This window comes from Musa acuminata, chromosome BXJ1-1 (genome assembly GCF_036884655.1).
Source record: "Musa acuminata AAA Group cultivar baxijiao chromosome BXJ1-1, Cavendish_Baxijiao_AAA, whole genome shotgun sequence".
Taxonomy (NCBI): Eukaryota; Viridiplantae; Streptophyta; class Magnoliopsida; order Zingiberales; family Musaceae; genus Musa; species Musa acuminata.
In genome coordinates this window covers 14996717-15019486 of record NC_088327.1, presented here as the reverse complement: position 1 = coordinate 15019486, position 22770 = coordinate 14996717, and the positions used below count along the sequence as shown (strand labels likewise).

Genomic DNA, 22770 nt, shown 5'->3' with positions numbered 1-22770 from the left:
AACCGGCCACAGCGATCAAAGCCGTCGGTTAGCTACCATTTGCAACGATCGGACGGACGACGGTGAGGGCAGGTACCGGCGACAGTGACGTGGACGTGCCAGCGAGTTGACAGCTTGGTTCTGGGACTCACACGCGTCGGATCATCAACCATTGACGAATCATGGCCGTCGATTGGAGATCGGAGGGGCTCGATTCGTTTTGTTCTCATCGCGTTGCGACTAGCCATCTCCATCTAGCTTTTTTTAGGGCGGAGACACATGATCGATCACCGTTCATGTTGCTCAAGGCCTTCACAGCACGGATCTTGAAGCAGAGAAATGGCGGTCGCCTCCTCTTTACGTAACGATAACGAACACCGACACGCCAACAACGGGGGATAAATTATTGTGCGTGTTAAGTCCAACCAAAGCACCAACTAAGGCTATGGAAGCAATACCGAGTCACGTCACTTAATGGGAATGTTACGAAGTTGATGTGGACCGAAGATGGAAAGGGAAACAATTGGAGCAAAATAAAGGTTACAATGGGGGGGGGGGGGGGGGGGGGGGAGAGGAGGTGTGTGTTGACGGATTCCTTTTTGTTTCCCACAACCTCAATCACCTGATAGATCTGACGATCATATTAATACTTATGAAAGTAGATGATGTTGAAGTTTCTACACCAATAACGCACGTACAGGCAGAAGAGGCATAGTGTAACCCAACGTATAGGGTACGTTGATGCAAGAAAGTTTTCGTTGTACTCGTCGCCACTGACACGGTTACTTTTGGGATCAGATATAGAAATTTATTGGGACACGCAACATGGTCATGTCGACCAGATGCGAACAGGTCAGGCTCTTCGCATGGGGTCGGTGGTGAGCGGCATTAGGAACAAAAAGCACATGACACTTGAAACTTTTATGTGGTGTCATTGTTCGAGTTTCACAATGATAATTTGGATGATTCACATACTAAAATTGTTTCCGACCGTAGACTCGTAACATGTTGGTAGGTGTGCAGGACTTTTCTTTGGCTTAATTGCTAAAAATTTATGACTAATTGAACCCAACATCGATGGGTATTAATCGCGAGACACAACATGTGACTCGCATTCCAAGCTTCTGATCTGTGGTTTTTTTTTTTTTGCTCTTTCTCCATGTGATCATGTTGAGATGTCGTTTGAGATATCCTAATAATTTTCTTTTAATATATATTAGTCCCTTATAAGCTTGATCATGATTTTGAAATCAATGATTCTTGTTTTCTATAATCATAAATCAAAATCGATTTTGGAGCCCTGAATGATTCAAAATACTAATTGTATCAAATATTATTCGTTTATGTTTTGGATCCCATCCATCGTTTAAACCTAATCAAATTGATCGAGAAAATTTACAATTAAATTAGGAGATGAAATATATAAAATTGGGTCCATACTAATTGTTGCTTGGAAAACATGGGATTGGTTTAGGGGTTGGTGGGATGCGGACTTGAGAACCAAAGATTATACGGAAGAGTAACACAATACTGTGCTGCAGTTAATGGAGGTTGGCCTTCGACTTGGGCTGGAATTGTCTTTTGTCAGCCTCAAATCACTGTAGTATCTCACCAACAAGCTACCAACCCACGATATATCATCTCCTATCACAAGCAAGCACTGCAATACCTGAATTCCATAAACATGTTGAGGAATGCCAGAGCAAGGAGGAAGACATCAGACATGATCCCATTGGGTTGGAATAGCTTTCACTAGTAAGGCCAGTCCAATTATACATGTGCTCCCACATCCCCTACCACATATTGACTACTTATTTCCCCATCAAATCAACCTAGTAACCATATGAATTAAATGTGTAATACATGAACAAGATACTCTACTTATAAGGTAGAAAAGAATTAACATAATTTGGAAACAGAGCAGTTTATAAAGGCTGGGAAAGGGGGCAACATACATTTGTGTCCCCAGAACCTTGACTTGCAGGTTTCGCACCCCGCCTCCCCTCCCCCAACAAAAAAAGGGGGAAACAACAAGGAGCATCTCACCACACATCCCTCAGATATCTCCCTTCCATTTGTAGACTCTTCACTAAACTCTCGGTCTTAGAGCTATCAAGAGATCCCTGAAGCAGAGTAAAAATGCACTGAATAAGACAACAAGAAAAAACAGAACACAAGAATAGTCTAATTAAGAAAGATGGCTTTCAAGCATTAAATGTAGCTCTCTCATGTGAGATGGTTCATATTCGGTGGCAGATGAAAGAAAAGAGCATGCTGAATGCCCAGCCATCATGCTTTTTGTTTAGCCAATAATGCTCCTATGAGGAGTTTCTTCTGTGAATCCATGACTATCATGCTGAATGCCCAGCAATCAAACCACAAAAAGTAGTGTTAATCCATTTTCACTATTAAAGCATCATGCCAACTCGACTACCTTAGCTCTTCATCTTTTCTTGGTTTGAAAAGATAAATTCAAAAGGTACTTATCCCAAAGCTGGACAGTACACAAGAGTACTGGCTTAGCTTCTGGTTAATTAATTTGACAAAAGTAGCTTTCAGGTTTTTAAGGTATCCGGAATCTAGGCTCAGTTGAGGTACATAAGACCATAAGTGAAACTTTTACCCCTTGCAGGTATCCAGAACAACCAAATCTAATCTGGATTTTGACAATGACAACTCAAATTAATGACATTGAACAGTAAAGATCCGAATCAATGCAATACTTCGAGCATGGTTGCGGAGTATGTACCTGCTCTTGGACTATAGTGTGAAGAACCCTGTGAACATCTCTAGCCATACCCTTAGCATCGCCGCACACATAAACATAACCACCTTGGGAGATGATATTCCAAACACTGGATGCCTGCAAATTTTGCCACATGATTATTGGCAAAAAGATGTAAATATTAAATTTAGAGCTAACTGACTCCAAAATTATATGAAGAAGGATAGCAGAAGTTTATCCAACTTTTTCAGTCATTTTATGCTGCACATATTCCTTGGTTGGACCCTCACGAGAGAAGGCAACAATCAACTCAGACAGTACTCCTCTATCAACAAAATTGTGCAACTCATCCTCATAGATGAAGTCCTGCAAATTTAACACAGCATAAACAAAGTGAGAAAATAAAATATTTTATCCATTCTAAACTTTTATTCAATGCACTATATGTTATCAGCACCATTTTGCGGTTCCTGCATCCAAAGAAAAAAATAGCATGACCAAGCTCCACACCAGACTCTTTTAATGCCTCCCTCTCCTGAAAACGGCAAGAAATTAAGTCATCAAAAGTCAAAACAACTATTCCTCTCAAGAATGTATGTATTCAAGTGAAAGAGGAACTGCAAAGTGTATTTGCAGAAATGTGACTCTTAAATAAAAACCTGCAAGAAGCCTCTGAAGGGTGCCAACCCTGTGCCTGGACCAATCATGATGATGGGCAGAGAAGGATCTGCAGGCAGTTTAAAGTTTGACTGTCTCACAAATATAGGAGCCCAGCCGCAATCTTGGCTCTCTTCCAATGGAATAGAATTCTGCACAAATAAGAAGTAAAAGGTGAAGTAACATGAAAAAGAATCAAGGAAAAATGGACACCAGCAGTTGCTATACGTCAGTTGAAGACCTTATGAGACCAAGGACTAAATTACAAGAACACAGGACTCAGTATAAGAGGATCAATGCTCAAGTCAGCTATTCAATTCTTAGTTTGCATTCAGCTTAATGATTTTAGTTTTAGGTCTTAGAAGCGATGTTCAATGAGTTCAATTCAGGCAGTCCTATCCAGTTCCGTAGTTTCCATCAAGCTTCACGGTTCTCATTATATGTCTTGGACACATTGTTCAATGAGTTCAATCAGACATTCTTACAAAAGCTTTCATAGGTAAGAAAACTAGATAGTAACTAAAGTCTCCAATAGCTCTCTCTTCTTCCCTGAACAAATGTTCAAACAATATAGTTAGTATAATTATCGGTTACGTCGATTCAGTGGAATTTATCCATACTGATGCACAATATGGTTGATCCACATTCCACAACACTGCAACTGATGGCTTGTTTTGAGTTCTCGAAGGAAAAATGCTATATGCGCTGATCAGAAGGTTAATTGTACCAAGAGGCAAAATGGCAAATTATATATTAACAATCTAACCTACAACTGAAGAATGCTTTGAATGCTCAAAAGATATATGAATGCTCAAAAGATATATGCCATACCCACTGATCAGAAGGTTAATACGGGAGAGAGGCATATACAGAACAATCTAAGTTGCGACTTATGCCTTGGTTTGCATTCTTAAGAGAAAATTAGGCACTGATCAGAAGGATATAAAATGACATCAAAAAGAAAATAACTATCCATCAAGAAGTCGAAGACTGCCAGCAGCTCAGCTCAATTATTCAATAAAGGCAAATAAAAAAGTAAATGTACATGAGAAATTACCTTCATCCAAGTTGAACAGACCCCTTTATGAATCCTCCCGGTTGGTAACTTCTCGTGTACTAATGCACACGTCACATGTATTCGAGTTGGTGCCATCCTGAAAGAAATGAATAATCAACTCTAAGTCTGTTACATCATCTGAAGCAATCATGAAAAGTTTTAAAACTAATTATTACCTTGGAGAAGATGATATTGAATAATATCTAGGCTGCAACCGGGGGGAGATTGCAGCAAAGAAGACTCCTAGTGGAGGCTTTGCAGAGGGAAATTCAGCCATAACTTCTAGGAGACTCCTCTGACTAGCAACAACCCATTGAGAATATTCATCCTGCACAAGAATAATGGAGTAAGAAATACAAAACCCTTACAGAAGACTATTACAGCCTCGGAATGTATGCTAACCTTTCCAATTGGGGAAGCCAAAAATCTAAGTCGCTCAGCTTCACTGGGATCTGAAGCATGTGCAGCTAAGGCAACTAATGCACTCTGTACATATCATGTACAAAGAATTTAAACATGAAGTCCAGATTAAGACATCATAAATTGTACAAAGGAAAAGATGTCACCTTTTTGGGTGAATTTAGAAGATCAGCGTATCGAGCAAGTGCAGTTCTTAAGGTGCACGGAGACGGGAAAGGAGGTGATAAAGAGCCTCCTCCAAGTGGTGTACCATCCTCCTTGTCAGCAGAGATTGAGAAAAATGTGTCTGGTGAATAACCTAACAACCTTTCAGCCTCCTCGACAGTCTCAATACAATTCTCTGCAAATACCCCAACATGATCTCCCGTTTCATACCTAGTAAATGAGTCTTTCCAATGGTTAGGCAGAACCAGACCAGCAATATTTGGTCAAACTTAAACTAGCAATTTGCCTACTTCAAATAATGGACACCATCAAGCAGAAGCCTAGAGACTAAAAATAAAAGCAGGTAGTGTGCAGTTCATGTACAAAAACTCAAATTTAGCAGTTACGTAAAGGAAAACTGAATCATATCAGATACACAAAAAGAATTTTTTGACCATTCACTGTTGCAAATGGGAAAGGTAAAGAAACTGACAGGCCTTAGCATGGTAAATAACAAGATTGTATGGAGTACATAAAATCAGTAATCACTTAAAAATGAGGTTTGATACTTGATGATTTTAAGAATAACCAACAAAATTTACAGGTTTGAAATCAAACATTATTGGATTGATAAAACTATTAGGTCTCATATGATATTTTCTTAATGCTCAAGAAATATGAAACTGGGCAAGCAGGTAAGCTGATGCTACCACTGCAAAGATTAGCATATTCAGCACCAAGTGGAGATTAAGAAAATTCAAATAGCACGCAAAATATGTTTCACCTTCTGTAAGCAAAATGAAGAATGATGCTTGTTACAATTACAATAACATGGAGATTATACCCACTAAGCCAAAATAAGTCATTTGATAGTGACGTTTTATTATGACTCGGGCCTGATAGGCTAACTGGCCTATCAACTTCGTTTGGTCTAAACCACTGACCAAAATACTTAAGCTGAAGTTGATAGTAGTACACTCATCAGACCCTTATAAGCCAATCTTAATCTTGCCCACTTTCGATGTGGGACTAATCAGGGGTGTTACAATCACCCCCACTCAAAGGCTTGACGTCCTCGTCAAGCCCCAACATAACCCAGATCAAACCCTAGCATAGTGCATGTGAGGCATAGCCCATTGGTGGCTCCATGCCGTGACGAGTCCTTTGACTCCGTCTACAGGTAGCCCTTTCCTAATCGAGCCCCCTCATCATGCCCAAATGCTAGGTCGGCTCTGATACCAAATATTAAGACTCGGGCCTGATAGGCTAACTGGCCTATCAACTTCGTTTGGTCTAAACCACTGACCAAAATACTTAAGCTGAAGTTGATAGTAGTACACTCATCAGACCCTTATAAGCCAATCTTAATCTTGCCCACTTTCGATGTGGGACTAATCAGGGGTGTTACAATTGGTATCAGAGCCTGGTTTTGGGATCTTTTGGCAACGATGACAATAACAAAGATTGTTGTCGAGAAATTCAACAGAAATGTCAACTTCGGCATGTGGCAACTCAAGATGGAGGTCATTCTGGTTCAAGACGGAGTTGATTTGGCACTTCAGGGTGCTGAGAACATTCCAGATGGTACGTCAAAGGAAGATCTTGCGGGTATGGATAAGAAGGCCCGATCCAGCATCAATCTAAACCTCTCTGACGAGGTTTTACGGGAGGTAGCTACGGAGACTACGGCTAAGAGCATGTGGGACAAGCTTAAAGCCTTGTACATGAAGAGGACAGTGGAGAATCGTCTCTACTTGAAGCAGAGTCTATATATGCTTCGGATGACTGAAGGTACATCTATACTCTCGCATCTTGATAAGTTTGATTCTTTGGTTATGGATTTGGAGAATATAGATGCAAAAATTGATGATGAGGATAAGGCTTTGTTGCTCTTGTGTTCTCTTCCCCAATCTTTTAAGCATTTCCGTGATACTTTGATTTATGGAAAAGAAACAGTTTCGTATCAGGAAATTAAATCTGCACTAAAATCTAAGGAGCAAATAGACAGAGATATCACTGGGGAAAGTAGAGGAAATCAGACTGAGGGTCTGGTTGTCAGGGATAAAATGGATAAAAGAGAATTTGACAGTAGTAGATCTAAATCTAGATCTAAATCCAGACATAGAAATTTGGAATGCAGATATTGTCATAAAATGGGGCACATTAAATCTAATTGCTTTAAATTGAAAAATAAATTAAAGCAAAAGGAAAAATTTGTTGAGAAAACTATTGAATCCGCTGAAGCTAGTGTAGCATCTGATGAGAATTTTGGAAATATTTTCTTTGCTACTGATGACAGGACAAAGTCTAAAAATGAATGGATTTTAGATTCAGGTTGTTCTTATCACATGTGTCCCAATAGGGATTTGTTTTCCACATATGAATCTTGTAATGGTGGAATTGTTTTGATGGGCAATAATGCCGCATGTGATGTTGTTGGTAGAGGAACAATCCGAATTAAAATGCATGATGGTATTGTGAGGACGCTCACTAATGTTAGACATGTTCCTGATTTGAAAAAGAATCTCATCTTTTTAGGCACCCTAGAGGCCCTTGGGTGTAAATACACAGCTGAAGGTGGAGTTATGAAAGTTTCTAGAAGTGCTCTTATTGTTATGAAAGCTTGTAGGTCTGGTAGCTTGTATATTCTGCAGGGAACTACTGTCACAGGTTCAGTTGCAGTTTCGTCATCATCATTGTCTGATTCAGACATCACCAAATTATGGCATATGCGTCATATGAGAAATATTCGACCACCACAAAGGTATGCAAATTTGGTTGCATATGCTTTGTCTGTTGCAGAAGAAACAAGTGAAGTTGGTGAGCCTACTTCCTATTCAGATGCAGTTTCTTGTGATAATTCCGCTAAGTGGTTGATTGCTGAAGGAAAAGTTCTTGTTCAGAAAATTCATACGAAGGACAATCCAGCTGATATGTTTACGAAGCCTCTTCCGGTTTACAAGTTGATAAGTCTACAGGTAGCCCTTTCCTAATCGAGCCCCCTCATCATGCCCAAATGCTAGGTCGGCTCTGATACCAAATATTATGACTCGGGCCTGATAGGCTAACTGGCCTATCAACTTCGTTTGGTCTAAACCACTAACCAAAATACTTAAGCTGAAGTTGATAGTAGTACACTCATCAGACCCTTATAAGCCAATCTTAATCTTGCCCACTTTCGATGTGGGACTAATCAGGGGTGTTACACGTTTTGTCACGGACAAACTTCTAAACAGGATGTTTGATGTAATGCTTATGTATGTCCGTGTTTTTTGATATGTTCATGCTTTGTACAACATGTAGAGGGACGACTGAAGGCTTAATAGTCCCATTTTAGTTAGGTTGTGGCCGCTTTAGGCTTGTAAATAAAGGCTGTGTCATGTGGACACGTGCGAGAGATTTTCGGTCTATAATAGATCATTTTACCCTTTTGTTGTGCAACTGTTCAGAGTTTGTAAAGCCTGTTTGTAATTTGCATTGTCTATAAAGTGTTTTCGGAAATGTTTGCTTGTGGATCCCGAATGAGGTGTTTTCTCTAACCCGTTCTCTCTTTTGTGGGTCCTAAGGGACATGAGAGGCTTCGGGGAGGCTGACCTTTGCGGACGGACACGCAAGGGTGCCGCACGACTTAGGCAAAACCAACTAAGTCCGTGACAGTTTGCCAGAACCATGTGGATGAACATATAATGACCAGAAAATCCACATATTTAAGGGTCCCAAATAGTTTCAGCAGAAAACAGTTCCTTTGTGAATTATGCTTCTCTCATATCAATTTACTCTTTCATCTATACAGTATTCACTGAAAAGACTAGATTAGATGGGGAGCAGAGGATTATTGACAATCTTCAATGCACTTACAGAAAAAATTGTCAAAATGCTTCAGTGGGCACATGCAGGTCCATCTAGCAAAGTGAAATTGGTTCTAGTAGTAGGAAACAAGCAAAACATCAGAAAAGGATGCAAAATAATATCAAAGAAACCCCCACCCTCCTTCATCTCTCTAGATGAATATTTATAGATTTACAACATATGCTTCGGACTATTAGACAGCATTTATGCAGATTAGCTGCTTGGACAAACAACATAACAAAATTTTCAAAATATAAGTTGGTTATTGTCCCGCCAAGCAAATTGGCACATCAATGTATTCAGTTAATCAAACAAGATGCATATAACTGCACAGAAATCAATAAATGGTCATGCTTCACAATGACATTCTAAATTAAAGTAATCTTACGTAAGAGCAGTGCCAGCAATATCAAACTCCAAATGGATGCAGGATCGATCTGAAGCTGGGCTATGAAGCTCCAGCCGCACAGCCACATTAACCCTTGAAGGACCACATGTTGTGTTAGTTATGCATTCCATAGTTTAATTAATCCTACTGTTGGTACATGGAACTTGTGAATAGAAAAACTTATACCTGCATGGATGATGTATATCATGACTAGCATGGCCATTTGCAAGATTCCAACTCTTTTCAAGGTAAGAAGTTTCTTCAGGCTTGACAAAGACAATTCGGTATTCAGGAACAGCAGCCATATAAGGAGTAGATGCACCTGAAACATCATTTTCATCCCCAAGCAACTGATCCAACTCTGGCCAGAGAAGTTCCCTCCTGGCAATATAACATCTCTATCATTAGAGTGAACAACGAAATAAACCAGTACAACAAAAAAGAGATGAAAGGATATGTAAAAGTATTGTTCATAATTCATACCATGCAGTGAAGTCATCCTCAATACACTGATCATCATCACCCAGCCCCAGGGGAACAATACGCTTTCCACCTATCATGGAACAAAAGGAGGGAAAAGCAATCAGCTTTGAGTACCACAAATCAAGTAATTACCATGCATTAAATAGAAAAATGGGAACAAAATGTCTTCCACTATATATATATATATATATATATATATATATATATAACGTCACCACATTTATGAACAGCCGTTTAAATGAGTCTGACACTCATCACAATCCATTAAAATGACGATGACAGTTATAACCTATATCATTACTCATTTACATATAGTTTTTTATTATGATGAAATTGGACTTTAACAGGATTAATGGGAAAATGGTCATCATTGACCAAATGACCATCAAAAAATTATAAAGACTAAAATAATTGCTTAAAAGAAAATTTTTCAAGTCAAAAGTCATGCTTCAATTAAAAAGCAAACACAAAAATGCTTCCTAAGTGTCTTCTTTAATGGTGATTCAATATCAGAATAAAAATCAGAAAAGGAGGAATAATTGATCAATGGGGGTTGAATTACATGGAATCCATTGCACTGCTTGCAGTTCATATCAATGTCATTCTAACATGAACAATGGGTCAACTGCTGTTTTACCAGTGATTTCTGCAGTAGTACAATGTAATACATCTCCATCAAATTTATAACAGCCATAACATATAACTGTTGGGCGCATTAAAACGAGCGATAAACAACTTAAACACATTTATTGAAGTGTAAGAAAACAAGTAACTTTTTTGAAGATATCAACTAGCTTAGTTGGTAAAAACTTTGAATATCGTAAGGTCCTGGCCTCGAATCCCCGCCTTCGCCATTTATCCTTTACAAAAAATAAAAACAAAAAACAAACAAATAATTGTGACCATTGTCATCTATATATAACTGCCAGCTTACCTTACAATTTTAAACACAAAAACAAACAGAACATATACAATATTACTAAATATAGAGTACAAATTAGTCATAAACAAAGTCCAAATTATGTTAGCATAAGATGCTAATATAATCAACATTAGAAGAATGAATCAAGATCCAGGAGGGGAACATAGGAAATCAGCAAGTACCCATAGATTAAAAGTTGAATCTATTTAACAATTCTATCTAAATTCAGAGACATGTGATTGGACATTGAGAGCTAGAATTTCAATTAGCAGATTTAATGACTTATGTGACAAATTAATATGAACATTATGATGGAATTAACAGATAGAATATTTATCAAACTCCTGAAATGTCTCTTGATGTTCATTTTATACTCCAAATGAGGTATAACCATGACTTATAATTATCAAAAGGCAAACTTCATATCTTTTCCAACTAGCATAGTTTCCAAAGTGCAAGTTGAACTTTCTTCAAGGAATGAGATATACACATTACTCGATCCATTAGGTCAGTCATCAACAGAAAAAAAAAAATTACATCTGATGGATAAAATCATGAAAACATCAAAGCTACCAATAAAAAAATAAAAGATTTTGAAATGGATAAAAACAAACAAAAGGTGTTTACAACTTATGAAAGCAACACATTATATAACATGAACAACACTCACAGAATAAATGACAGAAGTAGTGACTTTAAACAGTCAAAAGAGTATACCTTGGTTAGCAAGCATTTCATCAACCACCTTAGCAACCTTTTTCAGTTTCGGGAACATAAGGAGAACATATGTCAGCAAGGAATTCACAAAACAAGAAGATATGCAATAAGTTGATTACAATAAAACCTTATTGAAATGCTCATATTGTCGGTTGCCCAAGCCAAACACAGAAAACTGAAGATTTTCTAGCCAATTTTCTCTCTCTTTCCCCTGTAATCAATCAACAACCCATGACCACATCATGAATCCGCAATTATCAGGGGTAAACTTCGATGAAATCAGCATGTTTCTCAACCTCCGTAAACCATTTGAAGAACCGTGCAGCATTATCAGTAGGCTCTCCATCTCCGTACCTGTAGTCATCACATTAAAATTAGGAGGAAACTGATATCCTAAGGTAAATAGTTTCATTGTTCTCAACTTACGTGGCCATGAAGAACAAAGCTAAGGTCTCTTTTTTCATCTTCTCCTCGTACTCATCATCGTCAGCAGCATATTGATCCTATGTTTTGAGTAAGTACAGACGGTTAATATCAAGTCGTCAAAGATCATCCATAAGAATTCTCAAAGTATCTCAATAACAGAAAAATGATCTTACCAGATCAACCACTTTAAATGCGGTATTATGGTATCGCGATTTAGCCTCGTCCGCGAGCGCCTGATACGGAGGAGAGAAAAAGAAGATGAAAAAAAGGTTAAAGACGCTAATTTGGAAAAGATTACTTCGAATAGAATCCTCTGCGATCAAACCCTAACCTTAGCGAACCCCTCCGCCGTCCCGGTCTGCGTACCAAAGAAGACAGTGACCTTCTTCTTCCCGTCGTCAACCTCCGCCTCAGGCTGGACCTTCACCACCAGCGGCTTCGGCAGCGAGGGTGGTTTCTTGCCGAGCGATCGTCGGAAGAAGAAGATGAACGCGCACCCGACAAGCACGGCGACAGAGGTGGTAAGGATGGCGAGGAGCTGCTGGTTCTCGGCGATCGCTGCCGCCGCGCCGGTCCCAGGAGGGAGGCCATCGCCGCGGAGGATGGCCGACAGGAGATCGAGCGGCGAGGGCTTCGCCGATCCCGACCGCATCGTGGCGGATCGGGATGGACTCGAAGCAGCGACGTCTCTCTCCCTCTCTCTCTCTGGGTTGGGAGGGAGAGAGAGAGAGAAGACAAGGAGAGAGAGAACAGTGAAGGGTCGTCGGTAGTGGGAGAGACGAGACGAGACGAGACGAGACGGGAGGAGAGGAGGGTGGTTATAAGGGCGGCCTTCGTCTCCCTCCAACTCCCAACTGAGTACTGGCGGGGTGGCACCGGCGTCGAAAGCAGAGTCGTAGCGGAGCAAGATACCCAGAATGCCCCCCCGAAAGACGTCGCGCTTGGTTACCGTCGCCCGCCGATGCGTCTCACCTGTCGAACGTAACGCCCGCTACGGCGGCTTGCTCTTTGGCTTCGTGCGGCACCCGAGTGCGACCCGCGATACTGGCGGAGGGTCGATCGCTAATGACGGATCGCGTATCCACTGGTTCACGGAACCCATCAAGTGGGGGCTAAAGAAAACAGTTTGTGTGGCTCCCGCGAACGGACGTCTGTGGACTGGGCGGCCAGCAAGTCCGGCCCTGCAATAAATCCTGCAGCACATCTTGCCCAGTCTAGGTTGCTCCCTCTCTTTGTTATCCACTCTCGAACCAACAAGAAGAAATAACAAATCAACATTTAGCATTAGCTAGTTTGAATAAAGTTTTCATAAATAATATTAATAATGTTAATTAACAATCAAATAACAATCTGGCGACTGAGAAAAGATTTTTGCTAGAGTGTATATATGTTGTGTGCTAAATTCTGTAGATTTCAATACAAAGTTACTTCACATGAAGCCACGACATTAAAGAGGAGGAGGAGGAGCGGGGTGTTGCGAACAGAGTGTGCCCTCCCTCAATGCCATATTGCACACCAACAATCAACTCCTTGATTCAATGTCAACGTCTCCCTGGGTCTACCACATTAAAATAAAAGAAGGAGATTTCACAACCACCCACATTAAGAGCCTCGGCAAGAGGCCCATGTCATGAAGAACTTAATATTGTGACAGACCGACCCAGCTCATCGATTTAATCGTTCAATTAATTTCTAGAAATAAATTAACCACAACAGAAAAAATATGAATATAAAGGAGATGCAGAGTTCAAGCTGTTTTTTTTATTATAATAAATTTGAAGAGAAAATCGATTATAATTTTTTGTAACAAAAAGGAAAATTTTAAATCTGAAAGTCTCTTCTCATGTGGATTTATTTTCTGCTTTTGTATCGTCTTCCAATTGATAGGTACTACTACACTCATCCAAGTTCATAAACTTAATTGGTTGGCTCTCTTAAAAGATTTATCTCTAAATGAAATCTAATGATGAAATCCGACATGCTGTCACAACTACATGTTGTATATACAAAACATACTTTATGCTCCTACATGCTGTAGCTAAAAAGTACCTTAGTGTACTTCCAATTTACAGGAATTAGTACGCAGAATCATGTTTTCTAATATATATGTCTATCGAGCATGACGACAAGTTAACTCACAAGTCTTCTTCTGTCAGCACTACTTCCTTCAAGGGCAACATATATAGGTCACACTATTGGTTAATGGTTTAAAGTATACACTGACATGCCAACTCTTTTTCCATCAATCATTACAGTGTCCCATAAATACCAAAAAGGCACTTGAGGATTAATGTATAAATGGAGACGTCCATGTTTAGCTACTCGTTTGCATCAGATAATCTTTGCATTCTACTTTGGTTGACCGGACCATTCTTTTAGCATTCAGCAAAGAATAAGACAACTCACTGCTCGAAGCAACTCTGTGATCATCCAGAGTAGAACCTTAAGTCAAATACAAATCCCTTTACCCTCAATAATTTTTTTCACTCTCTTTAGATCTACAAAGTATTTTGTCATATATCCTCCCCCTCACCAAAACTTGGCAATATATATGGTGCTCAATGAAGAATCTCATTTAGATTTTTTTTTTTTTTCCATTCTTGAAATTTTTAATGCTCTAAAGACACTAGTTCTATAAATCCAAAAATATTTATCAACCCCAACAAGGATTATGATTGATCTTATGGCATCAATTTCATTGTTCAAAGTACTACTACCAATATGAATTCTGCCCATTGATCCTAGGTTTTATGGCCTACATATATATTCTTGGGCTGCGCCATGCGCTAGAGTATAACAAGGGACTTTTACATATATGTCCATTCAAGGTTAATTGCGATGAAGACTCGAAAACCTTGATCATTTTCAAAACACAAACGAAACAAATAGAAAACATATAATAAAAGTCTATAGTTCACTAAATCATTTTAGTGATTCTGCAAGAGATGCAATGAAATATCAAAATGAATTCTAGCAAGCATGCAAATCTAAGGAACGGGAAAGCCCATTTACATTTTGTGTATATTGATAGTGAATTATAAACTAAATCTTTCTTCACAAAGCTCAGTTTGAGATTTTCAAAATGTAATGGAACACATAAGGCATTCATACAACTCAGCTATTTTAATCGAGAAGAATAATTCTTTTCAGTTTGTGATGATTGTTCTCTAACTCTAGAAAAAATAAATAAAAAGAACAGGAGAACCATCAAGCTTTATCACGGATTTTTAGAAAAAATTATTCAAGATAAAGATATCAATAAAAAAATCATCGTCGATTAATTGATCTAGAAATTCTAAAAATTATGTTGAAAATTAAAAAATCTTTTGATTGGACTTCTTTTGTATTAAACGTACTCATTTACTATTTAGGTATCCTAGAAATCATAACTTAAATTTGACATACTAATTCTAATGAAGATTATTATTAGGAACCATTATTTTTATCAAGTTCTTATAAATAGTGGAGCTTCTTGTTATTGAATCAGACACTTCTTGCTTTTCTTACCCTCTTCTCTTACTATCTTACTTTCATGCTTTTCTTTTCTTCTCTTTTCTGTTAACTTCATTCTTCATCAGTTTAGTATCAGAGCCCATCAAGAAACCATTATGTTTCAACTAGTAGCAAAAACTTCAATCAATACTCAAGCAACCTTGAACCTCTAATGTCAATTCCTTACATGAGTTAGACTTGTGATTGCTGTTCTGGAATTCCGTACCACCTAGCTCTCATTGAGAGCAAATTTTTTGAAAACTTTACTAATATATTTTATCAGAAAGAAAATTCATATATTTTATTAGATTATGGTTTTTATTGCTTCTACTCTCGTTTTCTCTTTTTTTTTCTATTTATTATCCTCTCTCTCCCCTTTAGCTATAACTATAATATCACTAAAATTTGAACCCTTAAAAGATATCTTAAAAAAAAACACTCAAAACAAGAAGGAAAAAAAAAAGTGATACAATGTGAAACCCAAACCAATCTTGATGAATCCCTAAACCAACAAAGTGAGGTAAACACCTTTAGGATTAAGCTAGTAGATCATGATACAATGTTGAACTAGTTTTGTGACTAAATGACCTAAGTCCTCGTAGCTCTCCAACACTTTGAAAAATGACCCATGAATGAGGAAGTTGATGAGTCGATTAGGCAATATGTCCATTTTATATAATCTATAACTTTAAATCAAGGAATTTTACATACTCCTCAAGTCCCAATTCAAACAAATCCTAGGTCCACCTATAGGGCACCTGTTCATAATCATGCTCTAATAATTCTTGATGATCAAGCTTTTAACCTTAACAATGAATTCTTAAAACTATTAAAAATCTACAAATTTGAGTAATGGGCCAATGAGTTCGGTTTGCTAATGGGAAAATAACTAGAAATGTTAAAGTGGATGTGTTGAACTTTGATAGTAGGTTTGACCCAAATGTGTTTGTTTACTGGTTAGATTGTTGAATCTCGGATTTTGATGATGAAATCAACTGTAATTTGTTTGATCTAATCTATATGTTGAGAAAAGTATGTAGGATTAACTACGATAGCAGTAAGACATAAAGCAGGTGTTGTGCCGGAGTCAAGATCGAGATCACGTTGGAAGTTCAAGAGTTCGTTGGAAGTCCGGATGTTCGTCGGAAGTTCTGCCGAAACCAACCAAGAAGTCCAGGAGCTTACCAAAGAAGCTCATCGGAACTTGCCAAGAAGATCGTCGTAAAGTCCAGGAGCTTGTCGGGAGTCCGCTGGAACATTACCGAGAGTTCGTCGGATGTTCGCCGGAAGTACGTCGGAAGAGCAATTGACGCACCGGAACAAGAAGCACTGTAAATTATGTTTTAATTATCGTAGTTAGAGCGTAAATTAAGTTAGGATTGAGAGGTAATCCCACTAACTTAATTATGGGCCAACTGGGCCCTTAACAGGGCTGAATTGGGCCAAATTGAGCACCCAATTCAGCCCCTGAAAACATGACCGGCCGTGGCACCGCTTGGAAGGCAGTGCCCCTGGTTTTTTTTGCGATGGTACCACACAGACTGGGCGGTGGTACCGCCTGCAGTAGTGCTGCCAGCGATGGTACCGCCCCTGTTCGGCGGTGGTACCGCCCAGTGACATATCAGGGTGGTAGTACCGCCCAAAAACGATGGTGGTACCGCCAGTACCCCGGATTCCGGAGATGTGACACTTTTTTGCTCCAATTTTGAAGCCATTGGGGCCTATAAAAATCCCACCCTTTTCTACATGAAAGGACATGAAACCTATTGGCATAATCTTGAGTTCTTGAGTCTTAAAGTGTTGTAAAAGTTAGAGTTCTCCTCCTTCATCTCTTAGCCTTGTAACCATCCAAGAAAGAGGAGTGAGACTTGTAAGGGTTCATCTCCTAAACCCGAGAAAAGGAAAAAGTGTTGTAAAGAGGTGTTCGGTCTTCACCTATTGAAGGAAGGCCTATAGTGGACATCGGTGACCTCGACGGAGGAGGAATCCGATAGTGGATGTAGATCACATTGACCGAACCACTCTAAATCTAGTTTGCATTTTATTTTGAGCAATTTTCTTTAACTGCAAATCATTTCATAGCAAAGTGCTTCTTCTCCTCATCTTGCTTTCACTACACTTACGCTCTCTTACGTTTTAAAGTTACTATCTTTCCGAATCGATTTCCTTTGAACGTACGAAATATTTTTTGAAATCGCAAGAAGTTTTCCGTTGCACTAATTCACCCCCCCTCTTAGTGTCGCTCTTGATCCTAACATAGATAACATCGAAAACTACTTTGAGAAGTATGGAATGATTTGACATTGAATGTGTATGATTTAAAAAAAAATGAAATTGGTAGGGTTCGCTAGAAAATATTGACAACATGTCCAAATCTTGAAGTTACGAGAAGTCATGAAGTAAAAACTTATGGAAAAAATTTTTACCAACCTACTTTCGAAGCTAATTGATTAAATAATTATTAAACTTTAAATAGTTGAATTCTATGGCAAAATATTTGACCCAATTAAAGGAACTTTTACTCAAGTGTGAAATAGAAGACAACCAAATCATCATTGTTCGAATATTTGTTAATAGGTTGAGGTTTGACATTCAATGGGAAGTCTCCCCTAGTTTTCCCTACACATCACAGAAAAAGCTTCCTGACGAGCCCTTGAGATCGATCAAACTTTATCCAATTTATCAAGCATCTTCTCAATCTCTCGAAAATAGAACTATTTTCCAATCTAACCCAAGTAGTGGCTCTGTCAAGCAAAAAATCACCACTACTAGCAATAATCCTAGCCTAACCATGAATCATCCAACTCATTCAACTATTGATTCTCAAACAAGTTTGTCTTCAATCGGGTGTCATTATTGTCATAATATAGATCATATTGTCTCTCATTGTCCTCAATATACCCTTACCTTAAAACAAAAATCAGAAGATCAAATCGAAAAAACAGACCAAGTATTTAAACCCGAAGCCTACTCACTTAACGAACAGAAACGAAAAATTACAGATGCCCATGTTAAAGTTGTAAACATTATTTCTCTCTACTAGTGATTCCAATGAATGAACAAGTATCATCCATACTTACATCCGAAGTAGGGAGAGAACTTGCAAATTGGTTATAGATGAGGATAGCACTATGAATATAGTTTCAAAATCTGTTATCAAAAGACTATGTCTTAAGGTCGAGTCATATCTAACCTCATTCAAAGTAGCTTGGGTTAACAAAACCACTTGACCCGTGATTGAAAGATATCTAGTACTAATAAAAACTAGGTGATTACCAGGATGAGATTTACTATAACGTCCTACCAATGGATGCTACACATATTCTTTTAAGTCAGCCTTGGTTATATGACCTTAATGTTACCAATCATGAGAGAGAAAATACATATGTCTTTCAATACAAACACAAATCCATTATCCTGTGATCAGCAAAACCGTCAAAAAAGAACAAAACAAGAACTCCCATCTCTTCCATAAGCCCTAACCACTAAAGCACTCTACTTACGGAATCCTAAATCTTTTGAAGTAGAGAGCCTAGACAACAAACTTTTTTGTGACCATCATTGCTAGAAAAATTCCTAGCCCTTGCACTATTCATAGTCTAACTCTTGAGGTTAAATCCTTATTAAATGAATTTTCTGATGTCATACCCGCAGAATTACCCAATGGGCTACAATTATAGGAAATTTAACATGTCATTAACCTTATCCCAAGATCGTAGCTCCTTAATCTCTCACATTATAAAATTTATACTAAAGAGCGATGTGTTAAACAAGCAAGTTGAAGAACTTTTAGTTTAAGGCTTTGTTAGATATAACCTCAACCCTTGCATTGTCTTTGCCTTGTTAACTCCTAAGAAAGATGAGTCTTAGAAGATTTATGTTAAAAGCCGAGAGATCAACAAAATAATAATCAAATATCACTTCTCAATTTCTCGACTTGAGGATATGCTAAATCTTCTCATTTGATCTAATTGGTTATTGAAACTTAACCCAAGAAGTGGATACCGTCAAATTCGTATTAGACTTAGTGACGAATGAAAAACAATATTCAATACTCAAAATGGCATATACGAATGGCTAGTGCTCTTTGGTCTATCCAATGCCTCAAGCACTTTTATGCGCTTCATGAGGAAAGTTTTACAACCCTACATAGGTAAATTTATTGTAGTCTGCTTTAATGACATCTTGATTTTTAATAAGACCAAAGAGAATCATTTAGAATATCTTTGACAGGTTCTTACTACTTTTCGAGTTATTAAGTTTTATGTCAATATGAAAAAGTATTCGTTTGTGTAAACATATGTCCTATTCATAAGTTTCATCATTTCTACCCAAGGTGTTGCCATTGATCCAGAAAAAATCTGTATCATTTTAGAATGGCCTAAGCCTAAAACCCTTTCTGAGGTTTAAAGTTTCCATTAATTAGTCTGTTTATATAGAAGATTCATCATAGGGTTTAGTTCTATCATGACACCTATCATCGATTGCCTAAAAAAGGTGAGTTTTATTTGACCCTGACCGCTACTAAAGCCTTTGCTAACATCAAAACAAAAATGTCTGCCGCTCCTATTCTTAAGCACCCTGAGTTTAATAAACCCTTCGATGTCACTTGTGATGCCACTAGTATACGTATAGGAGGAATTCTTAGTTAAGAGGGTCGACCTATCGCCTTTTTTAGTAAGAAACTCAATGATGCAAAATAATATTATTCTATCAACAACAAAGAATTTTACGTGATTGTACAATATCTTAGGTATTAGAGATATTACCTTTTACCGCAAGAGTTTGTCTTATTGTCTAACCACCAAGCCCTAAAGTACTTAAATGTCCAAAAAAAGTTAATACTCAATGTTCAAACTTTAGTCACATACATCGAGAATTCCAAGATAAAAATCATCGTGAACATATGGACTTCATTCCTAGAGATGGTTATTCTTTTGAATCTCCTAGAGTATATCTTCCTCGATCCTCCCATCGAGACCTCCTTGTTTGGAAAATACATATGGGTTGATTAGCATGTCACCTAGGCCGAGAGAAGACCATTGCATTAGTCGAGAATGAATTTTCTTAGCCTTCCTTAAAGCGAGATGTTGCTCAAGTGGTGTCGCAGTATTGCACCTGTCAAATTGTCAAAATTCGCAAACATAACAATACTAGCCTATACACACCTTTACCCATTCCACATTCACTAAGGCAAGATGTGAGTTTAGATTTTGTCCTTGAACTTTCCAACATAGTGACTATGATTCTATTCTGATTGTTGTTAATCAATTTTCGAAAATAACCCATTTTATCATATGTAACAAGACCAATAACACCTCATACATCGCTAAATTGTTCTTTCGTGAAGTGGTTAAATTGCATGGCTTGCCCTTAACTATGGTGTTCGATAGGGATGTGAAATATGTTAGTTGCTTTTGAAAAACTATGTGAAAACTGTTTGGCACAACATTGAAGGTCTCTTTAATCTTTCACCCCTAGACTAACGGTCAAGCTGAGATTGTTAACTGTTCCCTAAGAAATCTTCTTAAAAGTTTAGTTAGGGAGAAACTCAAAAATTGTTTCTTAACCTTACCCACTGCAGATACAATAACTCAGTCAATCACTCCATCGAAAAAAGCTTATTTCAAATTGCCCTCAACTATACTCCTCGAACCCCATTGACCTTACACCCATTTTCCTTAACTATTGTGCTTTAGAACCAAGCCACTCCTTCGCTCAACATATTCATGATTTGCACGCTAAAATTTAACGTAAAATTATCCTAAGTAATGAAAGATACAAATTTACTGCTAATGCACATCGTAGAAGTCAAGAGTTTTAAGTTGGGGATTATGTCTTAGTTTGCATTTGCCTTGAGAGATTCCCTAAAACCTCATTCAAAAAGTTGCATGCCCAAGCCATTAATCCTTTTCCCATTATCCAAAAACTAGGATCTAACGCATATATGCTCGAATTACCTTTTGAATTAAATATTAGTCTAGTTTTCAGTATGGAGGATTTAACTCCATATCATGGTACTTTTGAATCTTCTTCTTTGTTTACCGATGTTCTTGTAGATGATAATCCTCTGAAAAACACTGATTCTCCGACAACATAGGGATGACGTAGAGACCATTTATCATGATTATCTTGTTACATCTACTACATCATTATTCAACACTTTCTTGTAGTTCCAGTTTCCTTCGAGCTTTGAAAATAGACATACTCATATATATAATATATATATATATAGTTCCATTTTTTACTTTAATATCTGAAGTCGAGTTTTTTACATAAGGTTATCCTATCCCCAACAAAGAATGAGAAACACTTCTTGTTTGATTTTCAATTATCTTTGAACTCTGCTTTAACTTTTATTTTTATTTTTTAAATGAAATTTTTATTTGAATCATTTTTCATTATGTTATATCCTAAATTAAGTGGGGTGATTGTCTAGCTTCCGATGCCACTTAAATTACTTTGGAGGAACTTCATAACTTTATACTAGACTTATTGGACCAATACATTGCATATTGAGTTCTTTTCCATTGGAAGAGAATGATGGAGTATTCTTGAGCTTTATAAAATATTTTAGAAAAATATATTCTAAGTAAAGATATCAACGAAAAGTCAATAATTAATTAGCCTAGAAATTCTAAGAGTTACGTTTAAAATTGAAAAAATTTTCTAAGGACTCCTTTTGTATTAAATGCATTTATTTATTATTTAAAAATCCTACAAATTATATTTTAGATTTCTAAAGTGCATACTAATTCTCTAAGAATTATTCTTGAGAATTATTATTTTCATTAATTATTCAAAGACTCCTAAACCCTTATAAATAATGAAGCTTATTAATAGATCAAACACTTCATATTTGAATAAAAAAAAAACACTTATATCTTCTCTCTTATTCTCTTACATTCTTCTTTTGCTATCTTGCTCCGTTACTTTTTCTCTAGTCTTTTTTGCTACTTTGTTCTACATCAATATCATTTATCATTATATCTAAACAAACAAAAAGAACAGGATGTCATGATGTAATTATATTTAAACTATACAACATATAAACACAAGAAAACACCGCATGAGCTGAAGTTTTGAACTACCTGTGATGACTGGCTTCTTCTAGATGCTGCTCCACCGTTTTGTCACGGACAAACTTCTAAACAAGGTGTTGGTTGTAATGCTTATATCTGTCCGTGTCTGTTGGCATGTTCATGCCTTGTACAACATGTAAAGGGGCGGCCGAAGGCTTAATAGTCCCATTTTAGTTGGGTTGGTGGCCTCTTTAGGCTTGTAAATAAAGGTTGTGTCATGTGGACACGTGCGAGAGCTTTTCGGTCTGTAATGGACCATTTTACCCTTTGTTGTGCCACTGTTCATAGCTTGTAAAGTCTGTTTGTAATTTGCATTGTCTATGAAGTGTTTTTCGGAGATGTTTGCTTGTGGATCCCGATTGAGGCGTTCTCTCTAACCCGTTCTCTCTTTTGTTGGTCCTAAGGGACAATGGGAGGCTTCGGGGAGGC

At 37.7% G+C, this 22770-nt stretch overlaps 1 protein-coding gene across 1 annotated transcript; it reads right to left on the bottom strand.

Annotated features, from left to right (window-relative positions):
* Positions 1-1703: 1703 nt before the first annotated feature.
* Positions 1704-22486, bottom strand: LOC103995788 (NADPH--cytochrome P450 reductase 3). The gene is made up of 19 exons (XM_065186600.1): positions 22351-22486; positions 12099-13011; positions 11941-12000; positions 11768-11844; positions 11638-11695; positions 11469-11552; positions 11342-11378; positions 9703-9772; positions 9406-9600; positions 9220-9312; positions 4985-5213; positions 4821-4904; positions 4595-4746; positions 4419-4515; positions 3364-3513; positions 3162-3239; positions 2948-3070; positions 2729-2842; positions 1704-2102 (listed from the first exon to the last, which is right to left on the bottom strand). The coding sequence occupies exons 2-19, from the start codon at positions 12417-12419 to the stop codon at positions 2022-2024; spliced, it is 2103 nt and encodes a 700-aa protein (XP_065042672.1). The 5' UTR covers positions 12420-13011; positions 22351-22486; the 3' UTR covers positions 1704-2021.
* Positions 22487-22770: the final 284 nt, after the last annotated feature.

Excerpts from the sequence above, each read along its gene's own strand:
- LOC103995788 (XM_065186600.1), bottom strand. The coding sequence starts at position 12,419 with ATGCGGTCGGGATCGGCGAAGCCCTCGCCGCTCGATCTCCTGTCGGCC. Across the intron at positions 11,845-11,940 it reads CATTTAAAGTGGTTGATCTG|GATCAATATGCTGCTGACGA; the intron begins GTAAGATCATTT and ends CTCAAAACATAG. Across the intron at positions 3,071-3,161 it reads GATGCAGGAACCGCAAAATG|GACTTCATCTATGAGGATGA; the intron begins GTGCTGATAACA and ends TTAAATTTGCAG.